This window comes from Clytia hemisphaerica, unplaced genomic scaffold (genome assembly GCF_902728285.1).
Source record: "Clytia hemisphaerica strain Z4C2 unplaced genomic scaffold, Clytia hemisphaerica genome assembly, whole genome shotgun sequence".
NCBI classification, from domain to species: Eukaryota; Metazoa; Cnidaria; class Hydrozoa; order Leptothecata; family Clytiidae; genus Clytia; species Clytia hemisphaerica.
In genome coordinates this window covers 319,588-347,586 of record NW_027103287.1, presented here as the reverse complement: position 1 = coordinate 347,586, position 27,999 = coordinate 319,588, and the positions used below count along the sequence as shown (strand labels likewise).

The 27,999-nt window shown below is 36.8% G+C and overlaps 2 protein-coding genes across 3 annotated transcripts in view; one reads left to right on the top strand and one right to left on the bottom strand.

Moving 5' to 3' along the window:
• LOC136808750 (ubiquitin carboxyl-terminal hydrolase 22-like) overlaps positions 1-27,999 on the top strand; it is a 151,219-nt gene that overhangs the window by 29,947 nt on the left and 93,273 nt on the right. The window contains exon 1 of one of the 2 annotated variants that reach the window (XM_067065291.1): positions 17,129-17,135. The exons of the other annotated variant lie outside the window; for it this stretch is intronic. The gene's annotated coding sequence lies outside the window, so the exon portion shown is untranslated. Of the gene's footprint in view, positions 1-17,128; positions 17,136-27,999 lie in introns of those variants that run through there. 2 annotated transcript variants of the gene reach the window in all.
• Positions 3-27,999, bottom strand: LOC136808738 (lethal(2) giant larvae protein homolog 1-like). The gene is made up of 18 exons (XM_067065283.1): positions 27,894-27,999; positions 19,471-19,656; positions 18,893-19,158; positions 18,496-18,580; positions 15,076-15,554; positions 14,488-14,635; positions 13,822-13,889; positions 13,347-13,436; positions 12,690-12,903; positions 11,960-12,135; positions 5,505-5,593; positions 4,843-5,112; positions 3,745-4,137; positions 3,226-3,349; positions 2,702-2,797; positions 2,043-2,146; positions 1,112-1,157; positions 3-657 (listed from the first exon to the last, which is right to left on the bottom strand). The coding sequence occupies exons 1-18, from the start codon at positions 27,963-27,965 to the stop codon at positions 564-566; spliced, it is 3,000 nt and encodes a 999-aa protein (XP_066921384.1). The 5' UTR covers positions 27,966-27,999; the 3' UTR covers positions 3-563.

The following is a 27,999-nucleotide window of genomic DNA, read 5'->3' as shown; positions in this document are numbered from 1 at the left end:
TATACACAAAAAAACAAAAATTTAATATTCGGACATTAATACCCCTTCAAATTAGAAAAAAAATATTCAGGCAAAACCAGAGACAGGGGAGGGGCATAAAATTAATAATCTTTCCTCGTATAGTAATATAATATTTAAAATAATACTAAAAGGAGACTTAAAAATTCTAAAAAGCAAAAAATAAAAAATAATAACAAAACAAAAGCCAAAAAAAATAATACCTTGAAATAAAATTTTAAATTATCATACATACCTAAGTGTAAGTTTAGCATACCAATTCCATTGAATAGTCTTGTTATCTGGTAGTGCACGCGGGACGGCTCCGCGCGACCTTTCTACGCGCGCTCTTTGAAAATGTAGCTCAGATAATATTTTCCTTTATGTTATCTACGTCACTTTTAAAAAAAGTTTTAATTCATTATTTTCCTCTAGTTTGATTTGCCAACACCTATCACAGGTTCTCGACCAACTTGGTTCGTACAGCTCTAAGTAATTCATACCGAATTGTGCACCATACTCGAAATTTATAATTTCGTCATCTACGTCAGTTTATAGCGTGATTTCTAGCTGATTTCCACTTCGATGGTTGGATTGGGAGGAGCTTCGTCATGGTTGTTCATCGGCTTGAAAGATACTGCCGTCACAGAGTCTGCCTCCTATGAAATAACCAGCGAAGATATTATCAAATGATAAAAGAAAAACAATGGTGTGATGAAAGAAAAAAATTGAAAAACTCTGAAAATCTAAAACAAGGACAATGCATATTGGACCTACTACCTAATGATAAATATGGAATGGAAATAGAAAAGGAAGTAAATAAGGAAACGTAAAGAGACCGAAAAAAAATTAACAAATGGTCATCATCAGACTCATGTTTACACCTTTTTTTATAAGAACAATTTTATGAGAACACAAGCCTTAGATTCAGTCTCTCAGAAAAATAGTTCTATTCTTTGGAGTCCCAGCTGGCACACAACGTTGTTTTAACGTTCAAATAACGTTATATGGACGTTATGAATGTCACATGGACGTTGTTTCGACGTTGTGTACCGTCTGATATGGAAATTTATTGTTTCTTATAAAAAAAGATCCAACCGAGAACGGAATTCTTACTTTTTCAGTCTTATGGTTGGTGATATTGGAATTGAAGCTGACCGCTGTGAAAAGAAAAACAAATATATTTAATGATGAAGGTTTCCTTACTATATGGGATAAACTGACAAAGGATTGTCAGACAAACGCATTCAGCAAAATGCTGAAAATAGAAGTTATAATTCAAACTATTAAGCAGTCCCCATCAAGGAAAAACCTTCTTAAAATGCTTTCTATAACGTTCAAATCTTTCTGTAATTCGAACAATTGAGATTCCTCGGTTGAGTTCGGATTAGCAATGTAGATTGGATCGAGACAACAGAAGGTTACTAATTTGGAGGGATATTCATATTCATGATATGCACCACTGCAATGACTTCACGAAATTATGCAACTTTTCTGTTTTTGTTCCACCCAATACGTCACTTTTTCTATTGTTTAGGTGACGTATTGGGTGGAAAGTTCTAAAAGTTCTCAGAAGACTCTCCAGTGGTGCATATCATTGTATAATTGTATCTCGTATTGTTGATCCCTTCGTAAGGTATTTATGATATGCAACACTGCAATGTCTTCTGACATTACATCACGGACCCAATAGCTGATTGGTTGCAAGTGACGTGATGACTGATTTTACGTCACTTAAAACCAATCAGCTTTTGGGTCCGTGATGTAATGTCAGAAGACATCGTAGTGTTGCATATCATGAATAAAGGTATGTAGACAAAGATTCGCTTGAGTCACCAAGCGTAGGATCTACACCTGTCATACATGTGATCTTGTGTTGAAGGCTTTACGGAAAATGATATAAGACGATAGTAGAAACCGGGTATTTATGAAGATGAAAGTTGGCTGTTGAGCTTTATTGTACAGATCTTGATTGAAGATTAACTAGGTCCATAGATACCATTACACCATAGGCAAAGTTGGAGTACTCCATACTAAACACTTACGAGATGTGGGTGAGGTCGGAGAAGTCAGCTCATCATCATCGGAGCGGTCGTCTTCATCAGGGCGCATACCGTGTGGCAATTTGATGATCGTGTCTGGTACTATCCTGCAATAGCAATGAGGAGGAAGTTAATACCTTTTCGCTTGGACAATGCTATAGCCCGTTTGTGGGATAGTATACGCAGAGTTTACAGCCATCACCGTGGTTTACAGAAAAAAATAGTGGCGGTACGCCCCGGCGTAACCTCCGTTTTTTAATTTATCCTTTTTATAAAACTATTCACTTTATAGTGATCTAGTTCTCAACTTCAGTTGAGCTGAAAATTCCTTGGGTGAATATCTGGGGGTATCTTTTTAATTTAAAAAAAAAATAAAAACTTAATAAGGAGGCTGGGATCAAATTGACCAGTATCGAATGACGTCAATTGATTGGAAGGCGTTAAATTGACCTGTTCACTGATATCTGCCAACAATTCCCGGTTTTGGGGATTTTCATCAAAAAATTGTTCCATGCATTTTTTTCCAACCAGGTAACAATCGAACAATATTCATGAAACGTAGGTATTAACCTTGGTCTCTTTCTTCAGAGAGGGAGCAAGCAGATGAACAGAATACAAAAATGTGAAAACAGCGGCGAAACAATAACAATTCAAAGTCTTACTTGTTGGATGAGAGAACAGAGAAACGTTGAAGCTCGGACGTTGATTTCAAATAAAATCCTTCGCCGTCATGTGTGAACAGTAAAGATGAGATCGCTCTAAAACGAGGTAAGACAGTTAATAGGTTAACCAATGTTGATGATAATGTTCTCCTCATAATTCAGAAAAAAGTTCACTGTTTTCTAAATTGGAAACAACAAGTTGTTTATCGTTTGTATATACGTAATGTTTTGAGAGATCTGTGCAGCCCAGCTGTCAAATTGAAATCTTTAGAATTCTGAAATTTAGAACTGTCCAAAATATGTAGAGAATTATATCAGAGCAATTTGGCGGAAAACTAAGAACAAGTTAAAGGAATTGAAGGTGGATCAAAGACAGAATCAAAGCCACTTCTCAGTACTTTCTGGATAAAATGAGCATACTAAAACACCTCAAGAATATTGTTATTGTGATTCATGAAAATTAAAAAAAAGAACGCCGACGCTGAGTAAATATTCACCAGTACTTAAATTAAAAAACATTATACCTTATGTCCTCCCTTTTAGCGACATTTTTCTTCATTTGTTGTTTGAGGTTGGGGATGGAGTAGATCATCACATCGCCTTGATTAGTCAAACACATCAAGCAATGGTGTACAATATCTGCACCCTCTATTGAGCGAGACAAAAAAGTGCACGTATTAAAAGGTCAGTTTGTCGCGCGAATCGAATTTTTGATCAAGAAATCAATCAATCAATCAATCAATCAATCAATCAATCAATCAATCAATCAATCAATCAATCAATCAATCAATCAATCAATCAATCAATCAATCAATCAATCAATCAATCAATCAATCAATCAATCAATCAATCAATCAATCAATCAATCAATCAATCAATCAATCAATCAATCAATCAAAGATACATTGTAAAAAGAAGGAGATTGCTCACTGAGAAAAAATTACCTTAAATATTTGATAGATATTAATACGCAATGTTGGTCAATTTCTTGATCAACATTGTATAAAGTAAAAGTAGAAATAGTAATTTAACTGAAAGCTTACCTGGTGTTTTACTAGGAATATCGATGATCCCCAACTTTCGCACGCGCGATCCGTCAACGGCCGTCAGCTTTTCCTTATTACGCGGCCTCAGTGTCGGTAACGTGAATACTTTGAATTGTTCCTCAGAGGAGATCAACACCGAATGTCCCCCGGACATGTCCGATTTTTGAGTCCTCCCGGCTTCTTGTTCAGATACTGAACAAACCGGAACACCGTTTTTATCGACGACGAAAATATTAACCACGGGCGCGTGATGTTTCAACTTGAGTTCTTTACCGACTTCCGTTTTGACTTCGGTGGTGTGGCGTTCATCTTTTGGCGGGATGATGAGCGAGTAGACGTAAATGTAGCCTGCGTTCGTTCCTGCCCACATAGTGGCTGTGCGATGTCCGCCTAATGAAAAGTAGATGATTATACAATACACAATTATACAATAGACTAAGTAAGAATTTGGTAGGGAAGCTTGGTATAGGATTAAAATTATGTTCGCACGTGACGGTTCCGTTTCGCTCCGAAACGAAGCCATTCTATTGGATACATTCAAGTGTTACGTCACTTCTAACCAATAGAATGGCTTCATTCTGTTTCGGAGCGAAACGGAACCGTCACATGCGAACATGGTTTAAGATTGGATTGAGGTTTTGAGAAAATGTCATGAAATCAAAGTTATCAGTAATGATTAGCAATGCCTAGAGCTTTCACTCGATTATTTGGATAGAATCGAATTACTAAGCAATGATTATTCTAAAAGTGCGGCATGGGTCTGAACCCTCTTTTGGTAATAGATCTTATCGGAGTTTTTGATTTTTCTAAAAAAAGCGATGAATTGTGGGATTGTTTCGGGCGTATTACAATAGAATTCCCTCGAGGAATTCCTAAGACTAATAGATTTCTATTGTAATACTTACTCCCGAAACAATCCCACAATGCATCGCTTTTTTAGAAAAATCAAAAACTCCGATAAGATCAAGCCCCCGGGAATTTTAGGGTTTTATAACCATCGAGCTTTATTGTAAAGGTAAACACTGGGTGATTTTTTGCCTGCCAATCAAACACTAACACACTGAAATTACCTTACAGTAAAAATGAAAAACCTACCATCTCCAAGGAATGTTTCACCAAAGTAAATACATCGAACCATGCTCAACATATCTTCGTCCACCCTCTGTTCGTCGATCAGCCTCGTTTGTGGGCTAGCCTCGTATCCAACAGAGCGGACTCCGCCCGGTGATGCAGCTCCGTCGGCTTTGTTGCCGTCCTTTTTACCACGTTTAGAGCCACGTTTGCTACGCAGACGGCGGAAAGAATCACGTAAAGATTTAGCTAATGTACGTTTTCGTTGAATACCGGCTCCAGTGTTAGCAAGATCTATAGTAAAGATTTTGAATTTTGAATTTGTCAGAAATAACTGTTTGCAAACGTTAAAGATTAAAAATTGCTTTTTGATATCTCAGCAACGTTCTACAAAATGTTAAAGTTAAAGTAATTATTGAAAATTAAAGGAATATGCATTGCATGAATTAACATTTAACGTTATTGTTGATTTAGAGACAATGGATACTTTGAGGAACATAGCCTGAAAACAGGCAACAGACTAATTGGAGCTCCCTTTCAGTAAATGAATCGACCATGCTCTTGCGTGCTTAATTGTAGGGCGGGGGACCATTTTGCAACTTTCCGAAAAAAATCACCCCCCCATTTTATGACCTTTATGCTACAAAGTGAAAAGAAATGAAGACAGGTTCATAATGAACACTAACCCGTAGGGTTGACGGTACATTTGACAAGCGCCACTTTATGAAGAAGATAATCGAACACGACAAGACCGTGGCACGTCCCAACTGCCAGCCTGTAATTTAAATCAACAGTGAAAAAAGTGAAAACAATGATGAAATGTAAAAAAAATTAACGATTATTTAAAATCCCTTAAAAACAAGCTAGACGCTGACTGGACCTACCTGATGATGAAAGTTAGATAGCAATGCGAGGAGAAAAACGAAAAAATCAGTTGGAAAATATAGCGTTTAGCGAAAATGCATAACGCAATAAATTCATCATTGATTGTTGATGGGGGAAGAGTAGACTAGCAAGCGTCTGTCTTTCCTTGAGATGCCTTGGAGTTTTTACAAGATACTTCACTAATTGGTCATTTAAAGTGTTAGAGATGACGCGTTCTTTAGAAAAAGTAATGAGATTCTTTTATTACATCTTAACGACCAACCAAATCAAATAAGAGCTTGTAAAAACTCCAGCTTGTCCCCTTTCCTTGGACACAGGAACGCGGGAATAGTGCTTATAATAAAGAGTTCTTATAAAAAATAGAAATTGCCACGGGAGAGTGGTTTGGAAAGATTCAGTGAACACATAGAAGAATAGATCCTATTGCAAGTTTAATCTGCAGCAAAATACAACGACGTGGTTTACTAGTCTAGGGGGAGAGGGAAAGATTCTAGGGGAAAAATAGATAGAAAGTTCTGGTCGCAAAAATCAGTTTTATTGACAATTGAATCATGCTTATGATGGTGAGCATTGTTATCAATAATGTTTTTGTGTGAAAAAAACAAAGAAATAAGGAAAAAGTCAATTGAAAATCTGCAAAAACGGCGATTACCGGCATCATATTTCCGGCATTTTCAGCCGGAAAAGAATTTTTCTCAAAAAAACAAACTCGGTCATGTTTAAAGTATTGCGAATACGCATAATTCTGCAATAAATCAGAAAATCTAAGGATGAAAATTCGAGAAAATGTCAAAAAACCGGTTTTTCCGGCATATTTCCGGCATTTTCGGCCGGAAAAAAAATGTTTTTCGAAAATCCGGCTCCGTCACATTTTAGGTATTGTCATTTTGCATCATTGTGCAAAAAATCAGAAAAAAATAATGAGTCAACATTGAGAAAAGCTATATTTTCTTATTTGGTTAAAAGGAATTTCCCCAAAATACGAAATTCCGGGAGCCAAGAGGGGGAAAGGGGGGGGGGGGGAAAAAAGAGGAAAAGGGGGGGGAGGGGGGAAAAAGGAAAAAGGAGGGAAAAGGGGAAAAAAGGGAAGGGAAGAGGGAAGGGGGAAGGGGAGAAAGGAAAAAGGGAGGGAAGGGGGGGGGGGAAGAGGAGAAGGAAAAAGAGAAAAGGAAGGAAGGAAAAGAAGGGGGGGGGAAAGGAAAGGGGGGGGGGAGGGGAGGAAGGGGGGAGAGAGAGGGGGAAAAAAAAAAAGAAGGAGGGGGGAAAAAAGAAAAGAAAAGAAGGAGGAAAAGGGGGGGGGGGGGAGGGGGGAAGGGAAAAAGAAGGAAAAGGGGGGGGGGGGGGGGAAAAAAGGAAAAGGAAGGGAAGGGGGAAGGGGGGAGGAGAGAGAAAAGGTGGGGAGGGAAGAGAGGGGAAGGGAAGGGAGGGGGGGAGGGGAGGGGGAAGGAGAGGGGGGAAGGGAAAGGGGGGGGGGGGGAAGGGGGGGGGGGGAAAAAGGGGGAGGGGGGGGAGGGGGGGGGGGGGGGGGGGAGAAGAGGAAGGGGGAGAGAAAGGGGAAGGAGGGGGGGGGAAGGAGGGGAGGGGGGAAGAGGGGGGAAGCGAGGGGAAAAAAGAAAAAGAGGGGGGGGGGGGGGAAAAAATGGGGGAGAGAAGGGGGGGGAGAGGGAGGGGAAAAAAGGGGAGGAAGAAGGGGGGAAAAAGGGGGGAGGGGGGGGAAGGGAAGAGAGGGGGGGGGGAAGAGAAAGGGGAAAGGGAGGAGGAGGGAGGAGGGGGGGAAGGAGAAGAGGGGGGGGGAGAGAGGGGGAAAAAAAGGAGGAAGAAGGAGAAAAAAGGGAGAAGGCGGGAAAAGAGGAAGAGAGAGGGGGAAGGAAAGGGGGGGAAAGAAGGGGGGAAGTGAAAGGAGAAGAGGAGGTGAAGGAGAGGGAGTGCAGAGGATATAAGGAAGAGTGGATGTGTGGAAGAAAATAAGGGGGTGACAACGAAGGCATAGGACGGCTAACGGGGACATCGAAAAGGGGAGAAGAGGGGAGGAGTGGAAAAAAAGAGGGGAAACCGAGGAAAAAAGGTTTATCGGGACACGGAAGGAATGACAACAGGCGAGGGGGGAAAAGAAAGGGGAAATGAACAGAGGTTGGAAGAAAGAGGTTGAAAATGATGTATAGTGGGTAGGGAAGAGGAGGAGGGGAACGGGAAAAGGGAAAGGAGTGGGGAGAGAGAAAATAAACAGGGAAAATATGAATTATTGAGAACTGAGGTAGTATAAACCCGAACACCCAATACCCATGGCGGAGGGCAGGGTCAGAATGAAAGGGAAGAAGAGGGATGGGGATAGGGGTGGAAAAGGATAGTGAAACAAGAAACTGAGGTGAGTAAGGACAGAATAGAATCGGATGGAAGAAGAAAGGGAAAAAAGATACGTGACGAGAGAATAACGTTGGATTTGAGAAGTAATGAATGTATGGGCGACTGAAGTTTGACAACACAGATCAGTACTGAGTGAGACTGATATTGAAATGGCAGAAAAAAATTAGTTTAGAAAGGGTGATTAAATCCGTAGATAGAAATTTCGGAAAGTGACACACGACTACGTGAAAGATGGAGAGGGACAGGGGGGGGGAGAGAGGTGGAGCTGGGAAAGAGGGTGCAAGTATGGCTAACAAAAAGGCGTGAAAGGGGACGAGCAGATAAAGGGGTTAAAGACGAAATATTCTGAGAGGCTGGATCGGAGGAGGGTGAGGTGAACCAAAGGAGTGGATAGAAGGATACTAACAGCTGGATTAGCGTAGCGGGGGCTAGAAAGGCACCATGACCCACATCATAAGGTAAAAGAGACACTAGTGAGGACCGGGAGTGGCGAGTCAGAAGCTGGTTCTGTCGTATCAATGGAGCTGGTTTGGACACGGGTGTTTGCGATATATGGTGAAGGGTTTTGTCATGGAGTGATAAAAATGTTCAGTCCGTTGTGTGGTCAGAATTCATTGAGTGGACATGGGGGGGAGGTGCAAGAAGTTTGCGGGGAGGCAACCACGCGTTAGGAATTTGTTGAAAAGAAGGGCGAAACAGGTGAATCTTGGGAACTAATAGTAATAGTAGTCCTCGCCTGGATAGACATTTTTATAGGGACAGGCCACCGGTATCGTTGTTTTACATTAATAAATTAACAACAGGAAAAGCCGCCTTGGGGAACGTAGCAGAAGGGGACAAAGATAATACAGGAAAGGAGTAAAGAAGCGGACACAGGAGATGGGACGGGGAAGCGTGTGCAGTAAGTGGTGGAACGAGCGATACCAGGGAGGGGGGTAGGGGGGGGTATGGATGAGCGAAGGAGAACTTAAGAAGTGAATCGAGAGGGTTGGGAAGGATTTGTGAAAGTGGGCCGGGTAAGGTGAGGAAGTAAGCTGAAAAGGGTGAAAAGAACCCATGCGGAAAGGTGGTGGGAAAAGGGGGTGAAGGCGTGAGGGAAGGGTGGTGATAGAATAGGAGGGGAGAAGGGTGTGGTAGGTAGTAGGAATGACGGAGCAGATTAAGATGGCTAATGGAAGTAGATAGAGGTGAGAGAGAACGGGGGAGGGAAACGATAAAGTGATTAAATGAATGTTGTGTTGTGGGTCAAAGAAATCAAAGGCAGGTGTTCACAATATTTAGTTTCCCATTAGATTTTAAACATCGCAGATACGGTTTGTCAGTTAACGGGAATGAGTGGAGGACCTGAGGACATAAAAGAGGGGATGGTTGGGGTGGATGTGATTAAATGGCACAAGAAGAGAGTAAGATCGGCAGGTGAACCTGTGACTAAGGAGCGAAAAAGGATGAAATATGCTATGAGTATCGATTATTGCTGGTGTAGGTAGAGTTGGGGGAACCTGAATAAAACTTCCTTTTGTATACAGATAGTTAAAATGAGCTTACACAGAACAATGGGGAAGTAGTGATGAAGAAGTAAAAATCGAAGGGGAAGAAACCGAGAGTGAGGCATATTATTGAAGGGCTGGATTGGGACATTAGTATGGTGAGTTGGACGGCAGGAGGAAGGCCGTGGGAGGGATGATAGGAGGATAAGTTGAAAAAAACACCCCTCTATCAAAATGTAATGGCGAGAGAAGGTGTATGAAAGGTGGGATGTTGGAGTGGGGGCTTTGTTAATAGTGTACTTTAGTTTTACGGTTGGTTGCAATATCCGATAATTGTTGGGACAATTTCATAAAAAAGCAGGCTTTTATTGACAGAAGTGATTGGCAGAGGAGATTGTGACGATATATCAAAAAGGAGAGATAGAATTTAAGACTTACTGAAAATTAAGTTTGAAGCGCAGTGATATCTATATGCAAGTTGAATTCACATCCATTGGTGCCTTATAATAACCAAGAACCTTATTAGTTAAATATGCCTCTTGTGTATCTTCTTTTGGTATACATACCTGATGAGTGGAGCTCACTTTAATCTCGACCACTCAATACCCAAATTGCAGATGCCCAAATTAAGGATGCGCTATTCTTTTACGTACTCGCTACAATTAAAGTTCGACAAACTTGAGGACGCGAAATACAATGCTCACGTAAATTATCAGGATTATTAAGGCGGACTATTTTTTATTTGATTCTTCAGTTGGCGTTTCACACTACCTTCCACATTTTTATTTTTACCCATCTACAACTAGTTGTCATATAAGTTTAATTAAACACCATGCTCACAAGGAAGATTATGACTCCACTTTTACCAGAATTGCGACTCCAAATTCCTGACGTCTCTTTTCACACTCTGTTCACACATTTGACATCCATTTTTTTTTAACTATGCATTTTTAACCGGTGTACTTTTCAAACTCTATTATCATACACGTTATTTTTGCGCATGCAATTTGGTTCTTTTCGCAAATGACGACGGCCATACACTGTCCATAGTTTCGCACTTTTTTTATGAAATTCTTGGTGGACGGAAGTGTGAAAGAAAATGAACAATTCTAGGACATCATTTTGTCAGCAATTTGTGTTGCCTACACTCCGGTTACACAGGTGGAGGTCCCTTTAATTAACCCATGTCACAGTTGCGTCCTTCGCCGTTCAAAAACAAAAAAAGAAGAAAAGTCGGTTTGCCATATTTGCTCGGGGATTGGCTCAATTGTTTTTTCTGATTTTTTTAATGATGGCAAAAATGGCGTTGCACCAAATGTTACTGCGCCCGATTTTCGAAAAAAAATTTTTTGGATTTTCCGGCCGAAAATGCCGAATATCCCTGAAAACGGGTTTTTGGCACTTTCTCGGATTTTAGTCATAAGTTTTTCTTTCTATTTTTCTTCTTTTTTCCTTTTTCTGTATTTTCTCTGTCCGAAAATGAGCTATTTAACTTGAAGTCCCCCTAAAACATGGCCTTAGTCAACGCATTTTCTGTGTATGAGAAAATCATTCGTTTCCCGTCCCGAAAACATCTCTTGTAGACAAAAATAAATCAGACACAGGAAATACGCCGGTTTTCTGGATATGTCTTGGCGTTTTTCCTGTTGCTATTGATTCGGTTTGTGCACTATATGTACAAAAAACCCATTTCTTATGTCGCAATAAATTTTTGCCTCTACAAAATTTTGACCACATAGACTATATAGCTACACCATCTATAGTCAATGCTGGCTCCTTCACATTTTATCATTGACCATTATTGCATTTCATTTGTAAGGCACAATGAGTAACTAGTTAAAAAAACATGACGCTGCACAAACAACCTTTGCAAGAAAAGTCTATCAGCTCTGAATACGACTAGTATTTAGGTTTTAACAGGGAATTGATTCATCCCCATATACTAACAGTACCGCTGTGATCTTTAGTGCAGGAATAAGTAAGTTAATTTTCTTGGGAAAAACCATTTGCACACATGATCTGGCCATATAAGAGATGAGTACCTATCCCATCCATCTTTGTAACATAAAATAGGTCAGAAACAAGTAATGAAGGAGTGTATGTGCACAAAGCGCAAGAAACCCTAGGTTTGTAGGGTAGGTTTTGCCCAAATTGCGCGCAATAAATTTGTTCTCCAATGAGGTACAACAGGATCAAAAAAATCAGGCTCCGTCAGATTTTGGGCATTGCCATTTTGCATCATTGTGCCAAAAATCAAAAAAACTTAATGAGCCAATCCTGAGAAAAGCTGGTAACAGACGGACGGACGGACGGAAGAACGAACGAACAAACGGACATGGGTTAATTTATAGGACCTCCACCGGGGCACCCGGAGGTAGGTCCAAAAATATAATTAAATTCCTTACAGTCCCCACGCTGATTCCATGGCTATTGCAGTGATCGGAGCGGACGGTCGAAGTTGTAGAACTCTTTCCGGCAGAATGCCATGTTGTGTTTGTACGGGGTCGGTACGTAAGGAAAGCGGACCGTGTCCTTTCCATTCGAATCCTTCTAAATTGGCGATGACGTTCACGTCTGTAATCTGTTGTTGTTGTTTGGGAGAAAAGGAAGAAAATAGAAACATGAGATTCAAAGTGGTGTACATTTTAAAATACATAGTGGTCGAAGCAAAACTGTTTTTCCATTTTGCAGAATTTTGTTGAATTTGCAGAAGGAAAGCTTCTTTTTGAGCCTCTCTGAGACGAACGAACTTTTTCAATTGTTAAAAGAAAACTTTAAGAGAAGCGACTTTCAAAACATTTTAATTCCCTGTACCCTTAGCCTAACTTAAATTGGTCTTTTCAGTGCAACCTTTTGGGTTCCATCTTCATTTTTGGTATAGTGCAATTATAATTAAGTATAAATAGAAGAAACATTACGGGTAACAACACAGGAAATTTTAGTTGTATATATCTTTTTATGTTCAAGTCGAATATTGGTGAAACAATCCAGACGACGCAAACCTCGCTAGCACTGTTAACTTCAGTGTAAAAAAGTTATTATATCTTGGCTAAAAAAGATTTCGCCCTGATATACTTTTGCAAGAGCGAACGATTTCTCTCAAAATTTGAAAACGTGGAAAAAACTTTATCCTACCTCAGTAGAGTCTTTCTCGTTTTCTTGCAAGTTATAAATCATTAGTTGCCCACCACTACCACCCACTAACAACACCTTAGTGACGGGACACAGCAAGATTTTTTGCACGACAAACCGTGGATCGTCGGCGAACGGGTCGAAATTGCCGACTTTTTTAAAGGGAGGCCAATCTTCGTCGTCACCGTCGTCAGGTGGAGGTCCGTCGTCCATGTCACTATGGAGAAAAAAAGTTTTCATTCAAAAAAACAAGGAATAAAAGATCACAAGGCTTGAATGGTCATCCTTGGGCTATTTTGCGACCTCTAAGGACATTACCCCAATTTATGCTTATAAAATACTGAGAATAAAAACATTTTAAAGATTTTTGATGCAATGTTCATGGAGCATGAAATGTCTTAGAAGATAAGGTAATATTTTATGAAGTAATGTCTCCAATGCCTTTAAAATAAAGCCGAAAAATATTGAATATATCATTTTCCGAAACATAATTCATGATATGCACCATTGCAATGTCTTCCACTGACCCAACAGCTGATTGGTTGAAATTGCCGTAAAATCAATCAGTACTTCACTTTCAACCAATCAGTTGTTGGGTCCGTGATGTAATGTCAGAAGACATTGCAATGGTGGATGTCATGAATAGATAGGTTCACTTACCTTTGAAAGAGCTTGGATGTAGATATAGTGTAGATCAGAGTAAATGAAAGACCAGTTACGTTCCAAAACTTTACTGTACCGTCTTCATGTCTAGCAATGGAAAAGAAAATCGAAAATAAATTCATTAAAAAGAATTTGGTTTAGCTTATGGTCGACTGTAGTGTAAACGTAGAGTACCCAGCTACGTTGTGCAAGGTGGTGGGTTCCATCTCTATCGGGTCGCCTCTAAATACAGTCGCAGACTTACTTACTTAATTTTAGAGTAAACATTGATTTCCAACAAAGCTTTTATGTTCAAGCACTGTCACCTGGGGCAGTTTAGCCCGTATAAACTGGTAGCTATTCAAACATATAAAAATATATTTTACCTGATGTGAATTAATTGAGATCTATCACATGACTTTTAGATTACTTAAATAAATATACTTCAAGGCCTTATCAAGGTGCCTTTATAAACGTCATAAGAATGTCTTACCCGGTTATTAGAATATCATGTTTCATTAATTCAGGTAACAAGCATCTACCACCATCTACTGGCCATGACTTAAAATAAATTAGATACAAATACTTCTCATGTACAATGCGATTATAATACTTGGATGAAAGAATGACTTCGTTGAATTAATGAATGAATTAATATGATATTATAGCATATTTTGTAATTTTCCTATGTACAGTGCACTCTCTAAAACACGAACACTCGCAGGAACACAAATGTGTTCGAGGTAAGAAAATTTTGAGTTATGGGGTCTATAAGGCATTGTAAACTGAAGGGACTAGAAAACTTCTTCGTGTTATGGAGACATCGAGTTAAAGAGGTTCGGTTAGCGATCGTAGTGCAGTGGTAGAGCATCCGGCTACGGTTCGCAAGGTTGTGGGTTCAATCCCCAGCCGGGTCATACCAAAGATTCTCAAAATATTCTCAAGAAAGAGTGGCGCCCTCCCTTACCTTCGGGTAGTTAGCTATCGAAAGAGGAGCCTTCGGGTCGCCTCCGACTGCGGTCGCAGACTTACTTACTTAAAAAAGTTCGAGTCAAAGAGACTCCGTCGTATAAAGAAAAAGTGCATTGAGAACCGTACAAGCTACAACCGTACAGCCTATGGGTTTACACATGTCACAATTTTTTAGTATATATCTTACCTCTAAAGATGTATCATTTCCTGTCTGTTTTTTACCAGCTTCTACTAAGAACGCCCATAGGTCTTTTGGGATGTCCGTGACGTGCGTTGTAGCGGAGATTGGAGAAGAATGTATACATGCTAGGTAAGGTTTATCGTATACTTGGTACCTGTCAAAATAGAAGTTTGACCACGTTAAAAAAAGAATGTTGCAATATATGGCGGCATATAGTGGACGCTCGCTAATTCGATTTTCAAAAGGGGACTTATCGAATATAAAGTGACGGTGGACGAACTAAAACCAGTTTTTTACCACCTGGAAGTTCGTCCAACCCCTTGTATGGATATAAAATGGAATAGCTCATTATTCGAGCGTATCAATGTAGACCATCGAATTAAGAAAAATGTCAACTGTATTAAAAAACTTCAAATTTCCACCCGAAGGATTTCCTTCTAAAAGATGGAACACTTAATAAAATTGTTGGCTTAATTCCTATGTAGAGGATAGACAATGAGCAAAAAAACTAAAATGACAATATCCAACGTTAAAGGTTGTTGACTGGATCAGTTAACAGATTTGATTTCAAATCAACTAAAGGAATAAACTTACCCTTTTTCAGAGCTATTTTTCAAATCTACCACGACCACTTCTTCTTCACATAACACTACCAAAGCGTCCAAAACATGTTCCTCATAAATCGAAAAAAAGTCTATCACTTTGGAAGTGAAATCTAAAACAACTTTCACAGTATTGTCTTCTAATATAGAAACACTATGTTTGTCACCGTAGGAAGCACGTGGTAGACCTCCTGAGAATATCACCGTATCATTATGCCATTCAACTTTACGTATAGCTTTACAAGGGAAAGGTCCAAAAGGTGTTGATGATTGCTGTTCTATATTTCCTGTTTCGTGTTGAGGTACTTTCCATACAGACAAGCTACCGTTTTCGTGTGCGCTTATAAAACGTTCACAACTTTTGTGCCAGTATACACTTTCTACTTCAGGTTGTGCCACAAATGGTCCTTCAGCTTTGATCTTGCTTTGATTCCATAGAACAATGATGCCCTTCTTGTAACCAATCAATAGCTGAAGAAAGAAGTAATCAATTTTCTTAACAATGTCAAATTTTCACACACTCTGAAAAACTTCAACCCCCCTTTTGTTGTTTTTTCGAGTGTTTTCAATTAAGTGTTAACAGACCAAGTGATACTTTTATGGACCTACCTGTTTATAAAACGAATGATAAAAGTTTCTGGGGCATTTTTGGGGCAATGCAGAAGCAAAACTGAATACTGTAATTAAAAATTTTGTGGGTGCCAAAATTTTCTTTCGAAAAATGAAATTTTTAATATTTTAGCACACTGTAATTCTCCGTCTTTGTACAAAAAATTAGGAAAAACCAGGAAAAACTAACGAACAGATTTTTCATAAAGTCCAAAAAACCCTATTTTTGGGCATTTTTGGGCTCAAAAACATATTTTTTCGAAAAATAAGCTTTAAAAATAGCACACTGTAATTCTACGTTTTTGTACAAAAAATTAGGAAAAACTAATGAACAGGTTTTCAAAAAATTCAAAAAAACCCTATTTTTGGGATTTCTTGGGCCCAAATTGGCCCAAAATTTTTTTTTCTCCAAAAATTGGGCTCCGTCACATTTTGGTAATCACCATTTTGCACCTTTGTACCAAAAATCACAAAATTTCTATGATTCAATCCCGAGAAAAGTTGGTAACAGAAGAACAGATGAACACAGGTTAATTTATAGGACCTCCAGGTAGGTCCAAAAATGAAGATCGAGTGCAAATTGGCCTTTTTTCATCATCTTTACTTCGCAAGATAAAGGGATATGAAAATTAAGGGGATTAAGCGAGTAAAGATATATATACATCTTTTTATCTGTGGTGGTGTCTAGCTAACACTGCTTGGCCTACCTACACAACCCTATTTCCATCATATAGGAGGATATTTTCACAAATGGCCGAAATCCTGTGTAGGTCGAAAACTGAGGAACAGATAATGTGTTTCTTAAAAAATTTTTTGACTCATATTGAGTTACTTCTTTCCATCTTAACTCATATTGAGTCGCTTTCTTCCTTGTAGTCACTTTAGATCACTAGTTTTGCATTGATGGATGTCTATGTCATCATTTTTTCCTTTTCAATTCCAACCTGATTGATTTTCTGTGAATGTTCATTCTAGATTTTTGTTGTATTTATATTGTCTTTTTGTTTTGTGAGTTTTGTCTTTATTGTTTCCATTTTAAGTAGTTGAAGGTTTTATACTTCTTGACTATATAGTACTTCACTGTCTGAGTGTGTGTCCTTTCTGATAAAAAATTGCTATTTCAAAGTTGGCAATTCTATTCTTAAACAGTGCATTGGAATTCCCATGGGAATAGATCCTGCTCCTTTTTGGGCAAATTTGTTTTTGTACCATTTTGAATCTGAGTATGTCAAAGGTCTCATTTCTGCTAGTTCGCCTAGTGCCTATAACTTCCACTCTGTAGGTAGATTTATTGATGATTTGTGTGCCTTAAATGACAGAGATGAGTTTCATAATTGCTACAAACAGATTTACCCTAAAGAACTAGATCTCAAAGTTGAGCACCATGGAAACCATGCATCGTTTTTAGATTTAGATATCACCGTTGAAAACAAATTTTTTTAGATATAAACTTTTTGATAAGAGAGATGCCTTTCCCTTCTTCATTGTAAGGATGCCACAATGCCGACAGTAACATCCCATCGTGCATTTTTTGGATCCGTCTTTTCAGAAATTTTACGGATAGCACGTAGCACACTCATGTTTGAAGATCTGACTCCTAGAGTCACTGAGCTTTTCATTCGAATGCGAAACCAGGGTGCTTCAAACGCTTTCTTGAAGAAGCAAGTTGTCAAATGTTTTTCCAGGTTTCCTGACTGTTTTATGAAGTATGGGAAAACCGTCGAAGAATTTTTACATATTTTCAAATTGTGAAATTGTTTCTTGTGTATTGTATGTGTGATTGTTTTTTTTTTTTTTTTTTTTTTCTGTCTAAAGAATTAGCATTAGCATCGGAGGTATTCATTTCCTACTTTCTTTGCCCTGTGCAGTTCTCCCGTCGCGGCACGCCGAACCGGGTTCTCGGCCAACTTACGATTCTATTCTTTTCAGTTTTTGTGTGATTTTTTCTATTTTTATGTAAGATTGTGTTTTGTTTTGTAGTGTCTGTTTGTTGTCTGTTATTTATTTGGAAGCTGCTGGTCAGTTCCTTTTTCTACTTTGTTTTCCGAAGGCGACTGAGTGTGGGCCCTTAAACACGTGGAAAGTCACTATGCCAGTCACAAGTCGGGACTTGGGACTTCGGGTTTTGTTTTGTTTATGTTTCCTTTTTTTTTTTTTTTTTTTTTAATTTATTTGATGTGTTTGCTTTTGTATTTGTCCCCATTTTGTATGTATTTTGATGAACTTACGGAAGTGTTGTTTATCAAAAAAGTTTTTTGCAATTCATTGTTTCTCCACTATTACTTTTCTTCTATCTTCATTTGGATTAGGTTTTTCTTTCACATACCACTATTTAAATTCCCTTTAACTTTTTGCTAAATTACCCTCTGTTTCGGAATGATTAAAAAATAAAAAATACCAAAAAAATCGTAAATACACACAATTAACAAAAATATTCTTAACTTTTTTCGTTTTTATCAGTTTGAGTTATTTATATATCAATACTTTTCTTTTTCTAAAATGACAGATATTACATATCTTCACTATATATATCTGAATCTCAAAGCTTACTAATGCAAAAAATTAGGCTTATGAGCAGAAAAGAGAAAACTTGATTTATAAGAATAATGATGTTGATGCTCAAAATCACCAAAAAAATGTGAAAAACATTTCAAGAATGCTGAGCCTGGAACTACTCAATTTCAAGCAGTTTAGGGGTCAAAGTAGTAAAAAAATTGTGTTTTTATAGTTTGAGTTTGAGGCTCAAAGTGCCAAAAAATAAGAACTCATCAAAAATGTACTGGTTCTTATAGAAAAAGTGTACCTTTTCAGGGTCTGTAGGATGTTCTTGGAGTGCTTCAACGGAACCACCGTTTGATTTTTTATTATCTGTCGTATTTCCTGGTAAGCTAAAAAATTTAAAGAAAGATAATATTATCAGTTTTCAATCTACAAAAAGTTTAATTCTCTAAGAATTTTAAAGAAATGGCAATTATTTCCTTCACAAACTATAAAGATGATTGTATAAAAGGCAGAAAAGTGATCAATAATGGTCATTTAAAGACTAAAATCAGTTTGAAATTAACCTAAGTACAACAAGATATAATGAATAAAGTAAGCATAAAGCATAAAGCATAAAGCATAAAGTAAGTATTTCATTGAGCACAATGATCATTTCAAAACTTTGTTTGAAAAAGCTCAAAATAAAACAGTCAAAATACCTTTGCATGACAATATCTTGGTAAATGACATGATCTTTCAATTCAAAAGAAATTAAATCCAAAACGTAAATATGGCCACCCTCTGTACCAATATATAAACATTCTTTTGCCATTGACAGGCAACAGACAGAAATTTTCTTGAGCCGTCCTTCGAGAGTGCAAGCTTTGACTTCTTCAAGTATGGATTTGCTTCCATAGGGATTGTTAATCTCCCACAGGTGAAGTGTATTTTGTTCGCCATCATCACAAACACTGATTATACGGCCCTGGGGTACAAAATAACAACTTTTTTTGAAAATAACTTTTTTTATTTAAGACAGAGTATCTGCTACGGTGCTGGTGCTGGTGCTGGTGCTGGTGCTGAGCTCAAATTATCAATAATTGTGCTAGCTCGTGAGATTAAATAATTGTCAGACATCAGACCTTTAACTGACACCTAAGGACAACCCCTGAAAAGCTCTGCTAAAATCAATCATACCGTGAATATTATTTCAAGCCATACACGATCTGAATATTTTCAAACCTCACAAAAATCATTTATGAATTAGAGGGTTATTTTCAACTCAAGTTTTGTTTACCTGTCCTTCAAGGAAGAAGAGTTGCTGAATACATGTGGTAGCTGCAGATGATTCTTGTGCAATCAATTCTACGCCAGGCTTTCCGTAAACTTTCAAGTGCCCAGACTGTGTACCAATAGCTAACAAATGCAATTGGGAATCATAGGCTATTGCACTTGGTTTGTTTGGTGATCCATGCTCTCCTGTCTATAACATAAACGAAAGGTAGAACAATTTATACAGTAAAAATAATAAAACATGTTTATAGTATATAAATACCCTCCTTTTTAACATCAATTTTCTTGGATTGATAACAAAATATAACTAAAATAGTGCTGTAGTGCAGTGGTAGAGTATCCCTATGGTGAGCAACGTTGTGGGTTCATCTCCCAGCCAGGGCATACCAAAGATTCCCAAAATGCTACTTAATGCCTCTCTGCTTGTTGCTCAGCAATTAAGAGAAGGATTAAGGGTAAGTAGAGCAACCCAGGGAGAAAGAGTGGCGTCCTTGCCTTCCTTCCAGTAGATAGCTATCGAAAAAGAGTCCTAGGGTCACCTCCGAATGAGGTTGCAGATTTACTTACTAACAAAAATTCAAACACACCCTTGAAATATCATTCTTTTCAAATATAATTTTTGGAATTGCTGAATGATTAATTTAGGAATACCGTTTTACATGTTATAATACAAAATTATTTGAGATAAAAAGTTTTTTTTAATTTTTCAGGAAAATTGCATACTGTATTGCAGGTAATCATTAAATGGGCAGTCCAAAGGTGCTATTTTAAGGAATTAAATGAAGAAAAATCAAAGAGAATAATTCAAAGCACCTCACAGTACAAGGTATGAAAAAAAAATTATTAAAATAGAAAGAGAAACAATCCATCTGATTCATTGCATTAATTTTTTATTTTTAGTAAATAATTAAAAAAACTTTTGTGAATAAGAGAAAGAAAATGTGAAAATATCAAAAGAGAACAAGGGGTGTTTCAGTTTTTAGGGAAAACGATTAATATTAAAAGAGCAGTACATTTATATTAAGAGGAATAAAAATATTATGGTTTAGCAGCTTAGGGAAAAAAATTAACATTCTATGAAGATTCAATTTAATCTGGAAAGCTAAATCTTAGAAAACCTAATAGGGATTTAGTAGGCAAAATTGGTGTAATTATCATGCAAAACAAAGCACCAAAATTCGGATCTTATATGCCTTATACCATATGGATTATTATCAGAAAAGCTACCCAGAAAAATTTTAAGGGTAGCCCTTATTTCTAAACCCATTTATTCAAAACCTAGGCTAGATACAAAGGGTCAAAATTGTATGGAGAAAATAGACTGTAAGCATTGTCTGAACAACGTTAGCAAGGAATCTTAATAATAATCTTTGTTTAGAGCTTTGGTTAGTTTGGTTTTTAAAGAATAAAGAAAATTTAAAGCTACAAAATTATTATGAGCAGCTTTTAACCCTTCCCAAAAAACCTCTTATCAACGTTTTTTAAGGACACGCAATGTGCTTTTTCATATCACAAAAAGTATAGTAGAAGATTCCTGGGAATTAAGAACAAAATTCCCAAGCTTTGCCGCTAATTTTTAGAGTCAAAATGGAATCAAAAGGTTAATTCTCTATTAATGTATTATCACTTCAAAAGACAAAAAATGTTTTAGAGATGAAAAGATAAACATTCAAAACAAAGTTATTGTGTCACTTCACAGCCTCTGCACTTTCTGGGTGTGGTGTAATCTGTGTCTTGTCAAAAGTACTACAGCATAAAAGATTCAAAGCCTAATGTTTTGGTTAGCAGGGAATATTTTAAAATTTTTGAAAATATTTTGATGACAACCCTTAATAAATTGACAAATCTATTTTGAACCTGCTTCAAGAAATTTGGATGAATAGTGGAAAAATAGTCATTTAGGCAACCATGACAATCTTTGGTTTTGGCGGGAACTTAATTTGGCGGATTTGGTTGCAATGGGTAGAAAATTAGGCGATCAATAACCTGTGTAATATCATTAGGTAAATGGATATAATTGTATCTGCAGAAAATTGGATTGATGAAATTCTGCTGAGAATAATTTTCTTCTTGCATTTTTCAAGAAAATTTTACGAAATAAATGAAGTTGCTGTTTCGATTCTTCTTCTGCTAATTTTAAAGGTTTTCTACAGGAATAAAAGGATCTTATTTTAGACAGTGTCTTCATGCTGAGTCAGATAAATTAAAGCTACTTTTTTACACAGCAATATGCTACAAACAAGTGAAAGATCGAAAGTTGTTTCGAGATGTGACCTCACATTCTATTGCTTTTGTAAACAAAAAATAGCAAAGTTGATTTCAAGCAAATTCACAATTGAATGTTTTGATTATAAAGAACATTCTATTTATTATATAAAAACATTCGAAAAAAGTAAAAATCCCTTTGTTTGAGGAACGTTTTTTTATTCAATGTATTTTCATTTTTTCAAAACCTTTTTCTAATCTTGTCGCACTTGTTTTTATTACATCAGCATCATCAGACCTTTCAATCAAAACAAAAGCTTTAATCTAAAGGTGAAATGAGCATGTTATGCCCAAGACATAGGGTATAGAAAATCTGTTACAAACACACACCCCATGCAAGGATGTACCAGACTGAATTCTGTCAACGATCTTAAGAGAGATAGAAAACTATCTTGACAACTTTCTTTAATTCTAACCTTGCAATCATGACTACCGTAAATCCTCGAATTAGCGCCCCGCTTGAATAAGCGCCCTGCTCGAATAAGCGCCCCCTTTTAGTTAAAATAATATTATAAGCGCCCCACTCGAATAAACGCCCCCTTTGAATAAGCACCCCCTCCAGGGAGGGGCGCTTATTCGAATATTGTTATTGATTGAATAAGATATTGAGTAGATACTTGTGTCTTAAAAAGAAAGAAAACGATTAAGAATAAAATGATAGAAATTGTCAATTGGATTTTTTCAAATTTTCTTTTATTCATCCTTTTTTGAAAAATCAACCCTTTGAAACAGTTAAGTTTAAGCAGATACTGAATTTGTTGATATACGAATTTCTGCAATAAAAAAATAAGCGCCCCCCTTAGAGCCTGAAAAATTAAATAAGCGTCCGAACGCTTATTCAAGGATTTACGGTATCTATAAAGAATGGTGACCAAATTAGGGAAGGGATGTCAGCACATTATTAGACTAGCTTAGAGCAATAATTAATAACCACAGCATAACCACAGCATAAACTTCTTTAATAATGACCATGATAACATCAACTATTGGCGGAAATTTTATTATTTTATTATTTTTTCAGGCACGAGATGATCGGGAAAAATCTGGGCGTCCTCGGGGGGGGGGAGTTCCTAACAACCTTCTTATTATCCCTATGGACATGTTCATAAATGGTGAGTAAAATGGAGACATTTGAAAAATGGCAAAAATCAGCAAAAAGTGGATAATTTTGTAACAAATCAATTTTGAGATTCCAAAATTTGTAAAAGGGTGACAATTATTGTTTAGCAGAACTTAGAAGTGGTTTCAGAAAAAAATATGTGTTCAAAGGCCTGCTATTGGTAAGAATGTAACAATTGTAACTTTTTTATCATTAAAGAAATTCAATGTTGTTTGCATTGTTCAATTTTCTTCAAACGGTTAGTTTTATCCATTAGAAAATAAAAAATCAATAAAGGGCAATAGTGTAACAGGGTCTACGGCTAAGAAAAAGATAAAATAGTAACAGTATTAGCAAAAAGCAAAAATAGTACCTAAAGTCACTTTAATCAAGTCAATCTCACCAAAAAAGGCCCTCCTTTGGGCGAAATATTAATGAGGCTTATGACCTTTAAAAATATGTCTTTAATTTATAAAAACGCTGCATTTGGGTAAAAATGTAACACCACAAACTTGTTTAGTACCAGACAAGGTGTGCACTTGTTATTGAAAGACCATTAAAGAAATTCAAATAGTGGCAAGAAGGCTATTTCTTTAATCTAAATTGACCCTAAGACCAATATCATGTCTTTTGTATTGTCATGTTTTCTTTGTCTGTTTTAAAATGGTAAATCTGTAACAAACAGGGTGTCTATACTACAAGTTTAGACTCATGTTTGTTTGTACTCTTGAATTCCTGTTACATATTTATCAAATTGAGACTCTTTTGAAGACACGAAGGGTCACTATTTCCATTCATTGACCATATGGCTAGTTAAAACAATCCAATACCTATTTAAAAGTCAATAAAACATGATAAATTTGTAACAAAACTGGGAAAAATTGCGAAAAAATAGCAATTTTGTTACTTTATTACCAATAAATGACCCAATACTGTTGACTTATTAACATGGAAACCAGTGCTTTAGTATGTTACTTTTCTTCTGAAAAAATAAAATTCATCTCTGAAATCTCTTTAATGCCAATCATGTAAAAATGTAACATATATAAAAAAGATGCCAATATTATGAAAGAGTTAAATTTAATGTTACAAAATTACCCTTTTTAGGCCTTCTACAATTAAAAAAAATATATAAAGCACAATTTCAACCTATTTTGTCCAATAAACCAGAAAAGAAAAATTATTTTACTTGGATTTTGTTTGGTTCAAGGGCTCTTAAAAGTATCAATTTCAAGGATTTAAAATGTTACTTTTTTATCAAATGAGCAGCCATTGATGCATGAAACTCAAAATGAAGGTCCGTGTATGTATAACCTGTGATGTGTAACATTTTCACATCTTTACAATATACATATTTCATGAGTTATGGCCATTTTTATCATCTTATTTATTTCTTGCTTGTTACTTTTTTATCATTTCACTGACCCTGAAACAAACCTTCATAGCTCCAATTTAATCAAGTCTCTTGTTGATACAAGATTATCTTAGGAAACCTCAGCTATATAGCTTAACCACTGCAGCAGCTAGGACCTCTGAAATTTTGTTACATTTTTATCATGAGTAAAATTGTGACAGTCATTTCAAATGTCTCCAAAAGGCCAAAGAAGGGTGTCAAAATTAGATGAGGGATTACATTAGAACAACATTAGATCAACATTAGAACAAGTTTGTGTTTGCCTAACATAGCCCATAAAATATGCCTGACCAAACAAGGCAGTAAAATTTCAAAACAAACCAGTGCGAGAACTATGCAGCTTCGCTTGCAGCTCTACTATACCTACATACATAATTGCCGCACAAAACAAGTATTTTTGACAAAATCTTTGATAAATAAAACAGCACGGTTGAATAATTAAATACATGAATACAATCCTTAAATTTTGAAAATCAGGTTTGTCTTGATTTAACTTTGCATGTATTTAAATGACCAGCCAGATCATTCATTTGAGGGCTATGCATGTTCCCCTAATGATGTAAAGTTATCTGATCTCACAGTAATCAGGCGATATTGTACGTTGGCGTATTACCTGCCATCTTGAATTGTATGCAAAAATACAGGAACGAAAAAGACGTGGTTGGATTTAGTTGGAAAGTATGCAAAACAGTATGCAAGTTTACACAAAGATTAAAAAGACAACAAAGCATCTTCTAAAGAAATATCATAATCATTAGAACAATAAAAAATAGAATTTCTTAATCCAAAAAGAAATATTTACAGAACAACAAAAGCCTTTTAGAAATTTGTTCTTAAAGGCATAGCATATTCTGTTTTTATGCCATTAAAAAATTGCACCAAGACGGAGTACACACATCAAACTTTCAAAACACGCAAACTGAAAGTAGTAATTATGACGTCACATATCAGGGGGTTCAGATTAACGTTTTGATTTGATCGTTTGGCGGTTCTTTTCCCAGGAGAATAATTTACCATCAGTCGAATAAGGATTATTTTGTACCTTCGGGGTTGATTTTTCAGCTTGAGTTTATGTCTAATGTTATGGTTTTTTGAAGTGCTTGTTCTAATGATGAGTGAATTTGATTATTTTTAGTTTTCAAAAGAAGTAAATTTAATCTTTCATTAACAAGACTTTACTTTAATATTGATGCCAATTATACATGTAAGTTTTATATTAATACTTCCTTTTTGCATAGGCATACTTTTCAATGCAATCTCACCAAGGCAATTTGGCAACCATAATTTTTGCATACAATTCAATATGGCGGATGGAAAGGCGAAAAGGTCTATTACAGTAATAGAATTCTAGAAAACCAGGCCAAAAATTGGCCAAAAATTAAAGAAAATTGTTAAAACTTGAGTTCTGGCCATAAAACTTCACCTTCCAAACAAAACCTGGCCTAAACATGAGCAGGCCAGATTTGGGTCGTTTTCGGAGCTTTTTCAAGTTCAAAATGGCCTGAGAAAGTTTAAGCCATGTTGTGGGACGTGTCTGATCCCACACCACTGACACTGACAGATGTCAAAGGCATCCACCGAAGGGGGACTTCAAAATATCTTTTCTGAAGGACGTTCCAGCTGGATATGGCGGTCTGTTCTTAGCGAACTAAAGAAAAAAGTCTGCTGGAAAAAGGTGGTCTGTTCTACTAAGATTGGGAACAGCTGGAAAAATATAGTCTGTTCTACTGAAGATTGGGACCAGCTGGAAAAATATGATCTATTCTTATGAAAAAATAGTTTGATATCCAAAAAATAAAGTGTCTAAGAAATTCCTATCTGTTCTGAGGGAATTTCAAAAAAGATCTGATTCTTTTCCTTCTGAATGTGGTTGCCCGGAGTGGCAGCTGAAAATTCTCTGTCTGTACAACAAACATCTGAAAATTGTCGATTTGTTCCCACAGATATTTAAAGTTAAACTGTTAGCTGGAAATCAAGTTTCTGTTCTTAAAAGTCCTTTGATGTCGAGCTGGAATTTAGCTATTTGTTCTTATAAGATTTTGTCAGCCCTGGTAGATAAGAACAGTTAACTCACGTAAGATCAATTGCCTGGTAATAGACCTTTTTTTAAAGAGGCAGAATAATTATGTACCCCAGCATAAAAACAATGATACAGCCATGCATAATTATTGTATATATATATCATGCATATTTTAAAAATTATGCATGGCTGTATCATTGTTTTTATGCTGGAGTACATAATTAAAGGACCCTGCCGACGCACCGGACTTAACAAACACTGGACACGCAAAAGTCCGGTGTAAAATGAGAATTTTTTTACCACCGGACAATCTCTACACCGGACTAAAGGAAGTCGGATGTCCGGTGTCGGAGAAGGATACTTTTTTTCAACCTGATATAATCAAAACACCGGACATGACCAGTCCGGTGCGTCAGGTGTTTCTTAAATTTTTGTTTCATAAATGTCTGGCGTCCAAAATTCCCAGTATGCAACACCGGACTGACACCGGACTTATAGACCTTTTCGCCTTTGCGTCCGCCATATTGAATTGTATGCAAAAATTATGGTTGCCGAATTGCCGTGGTGAAATTCCCTTAGAAAGTATGCCAAACATATGCAAAAAGAAAGTATTAAATAAAAACTTACATGCATAATTGGCATTATATTAAAGTGTAATCTTGTAGAAGAAAGATTAAATTTGCTTCTCTTGAAAACTAAAAACAATTATATTCACTCATCTCTTAGAACAAGCACTTCAAAAGACCATAACATTAGACAGAATCTCAAACTGAAAAATCACCCGCGAAGGTAAAAAACAATCCTTATTCGGCTGACGGCAAATTATTCTCCTGGGAATAGAGCCGCCAAATGATCAAATCAAAACATTGATAAAGTGTGACGTCATAATTACTGCTTTCAGTTTGCGTGTTTTGAAAGTTTGATGTGTGTACTCCGTCTTCGTGGAATTTCTTAATGGTATGAAAACAGAATATGCAATGTCTTTAAGAACAAATTCCTAAAAGGCTTTTGTTGTTCTGTAAATATTTCCTTTTGGATTAAGAAATTCCATCTTTTATTGTTCTAATGATTATAATATTTATTTATAAGATGCTTTGTTGTCTTTTTAATCTTTGTGTAAACTTGCATATGTTTTGCATACATTCCAACTAAATCCAACCACGGCATTTTCGTTCCTGTATTTTTGCATACAATTCAATATGGCGGACGCAAAGGCGAAAAGGTCTATTGCGTCCGGTGTAGAGAAAGGATACTTTTTGCCAGCAGACAAATACACCGGACAGTCCGGTGCGTTGGTAGGGTCCTGTAATTATTCAACATGGCTGCCTCTTTAAAAAAAGGTCTATTTCGTACCTGTTCCGAAAGTTTTTTTACACCTCCTAGGTGGAAAAATATAACCGTTCTGAAGTAAAAATTTCAATCTGTCGATTGCGTTCGATTTGGTTCGACTGGTTCGATCGTCGATTCCGTTCGATTGAGATTGTCTGGTCATAGGTTCAATCAGTTAAATAGGTTTACTTAATAAAATATTCTTTTTTTAACTTGTCCTAGTTAAGATAATCACTTCTAAGTCATGACCAGACACACAAACACACAGATTTCCAAAACCAAAACAAACAAATATTTTACCTTTGCCAACTTGAATAAATCATGACCAAGCTTGTCCTTTTCAGGAGCCTTCCTCCTTAAATTCTTCAACATTTCTCTATAAAGTATTTAATCAAATAATTAAGTC

Coding starts and splice junctions, on each gene's coding strand:
- LOC136808738 (XM_067065283.1), bottom strand. CDS start 27,965: ATGTTGAAGAATTTAAGGAGGAAGGCTCCTGAAAAGGACAAGCTTGGT. Junction 19,159..19,470: donor TCTTCTTCCTTGAAGGACAG/GTAAACAAAACT, acceptor TTTGTACCCCAG/GGCCGTATAATCAGTGTTTG. Junction 3,350..3,744: donor TATTCCTAGTAAAACACCAG/GTAAGCTTTCAG, acceptor CTCGCTCAATAG/AGGGTGCAGATATTGTACAC.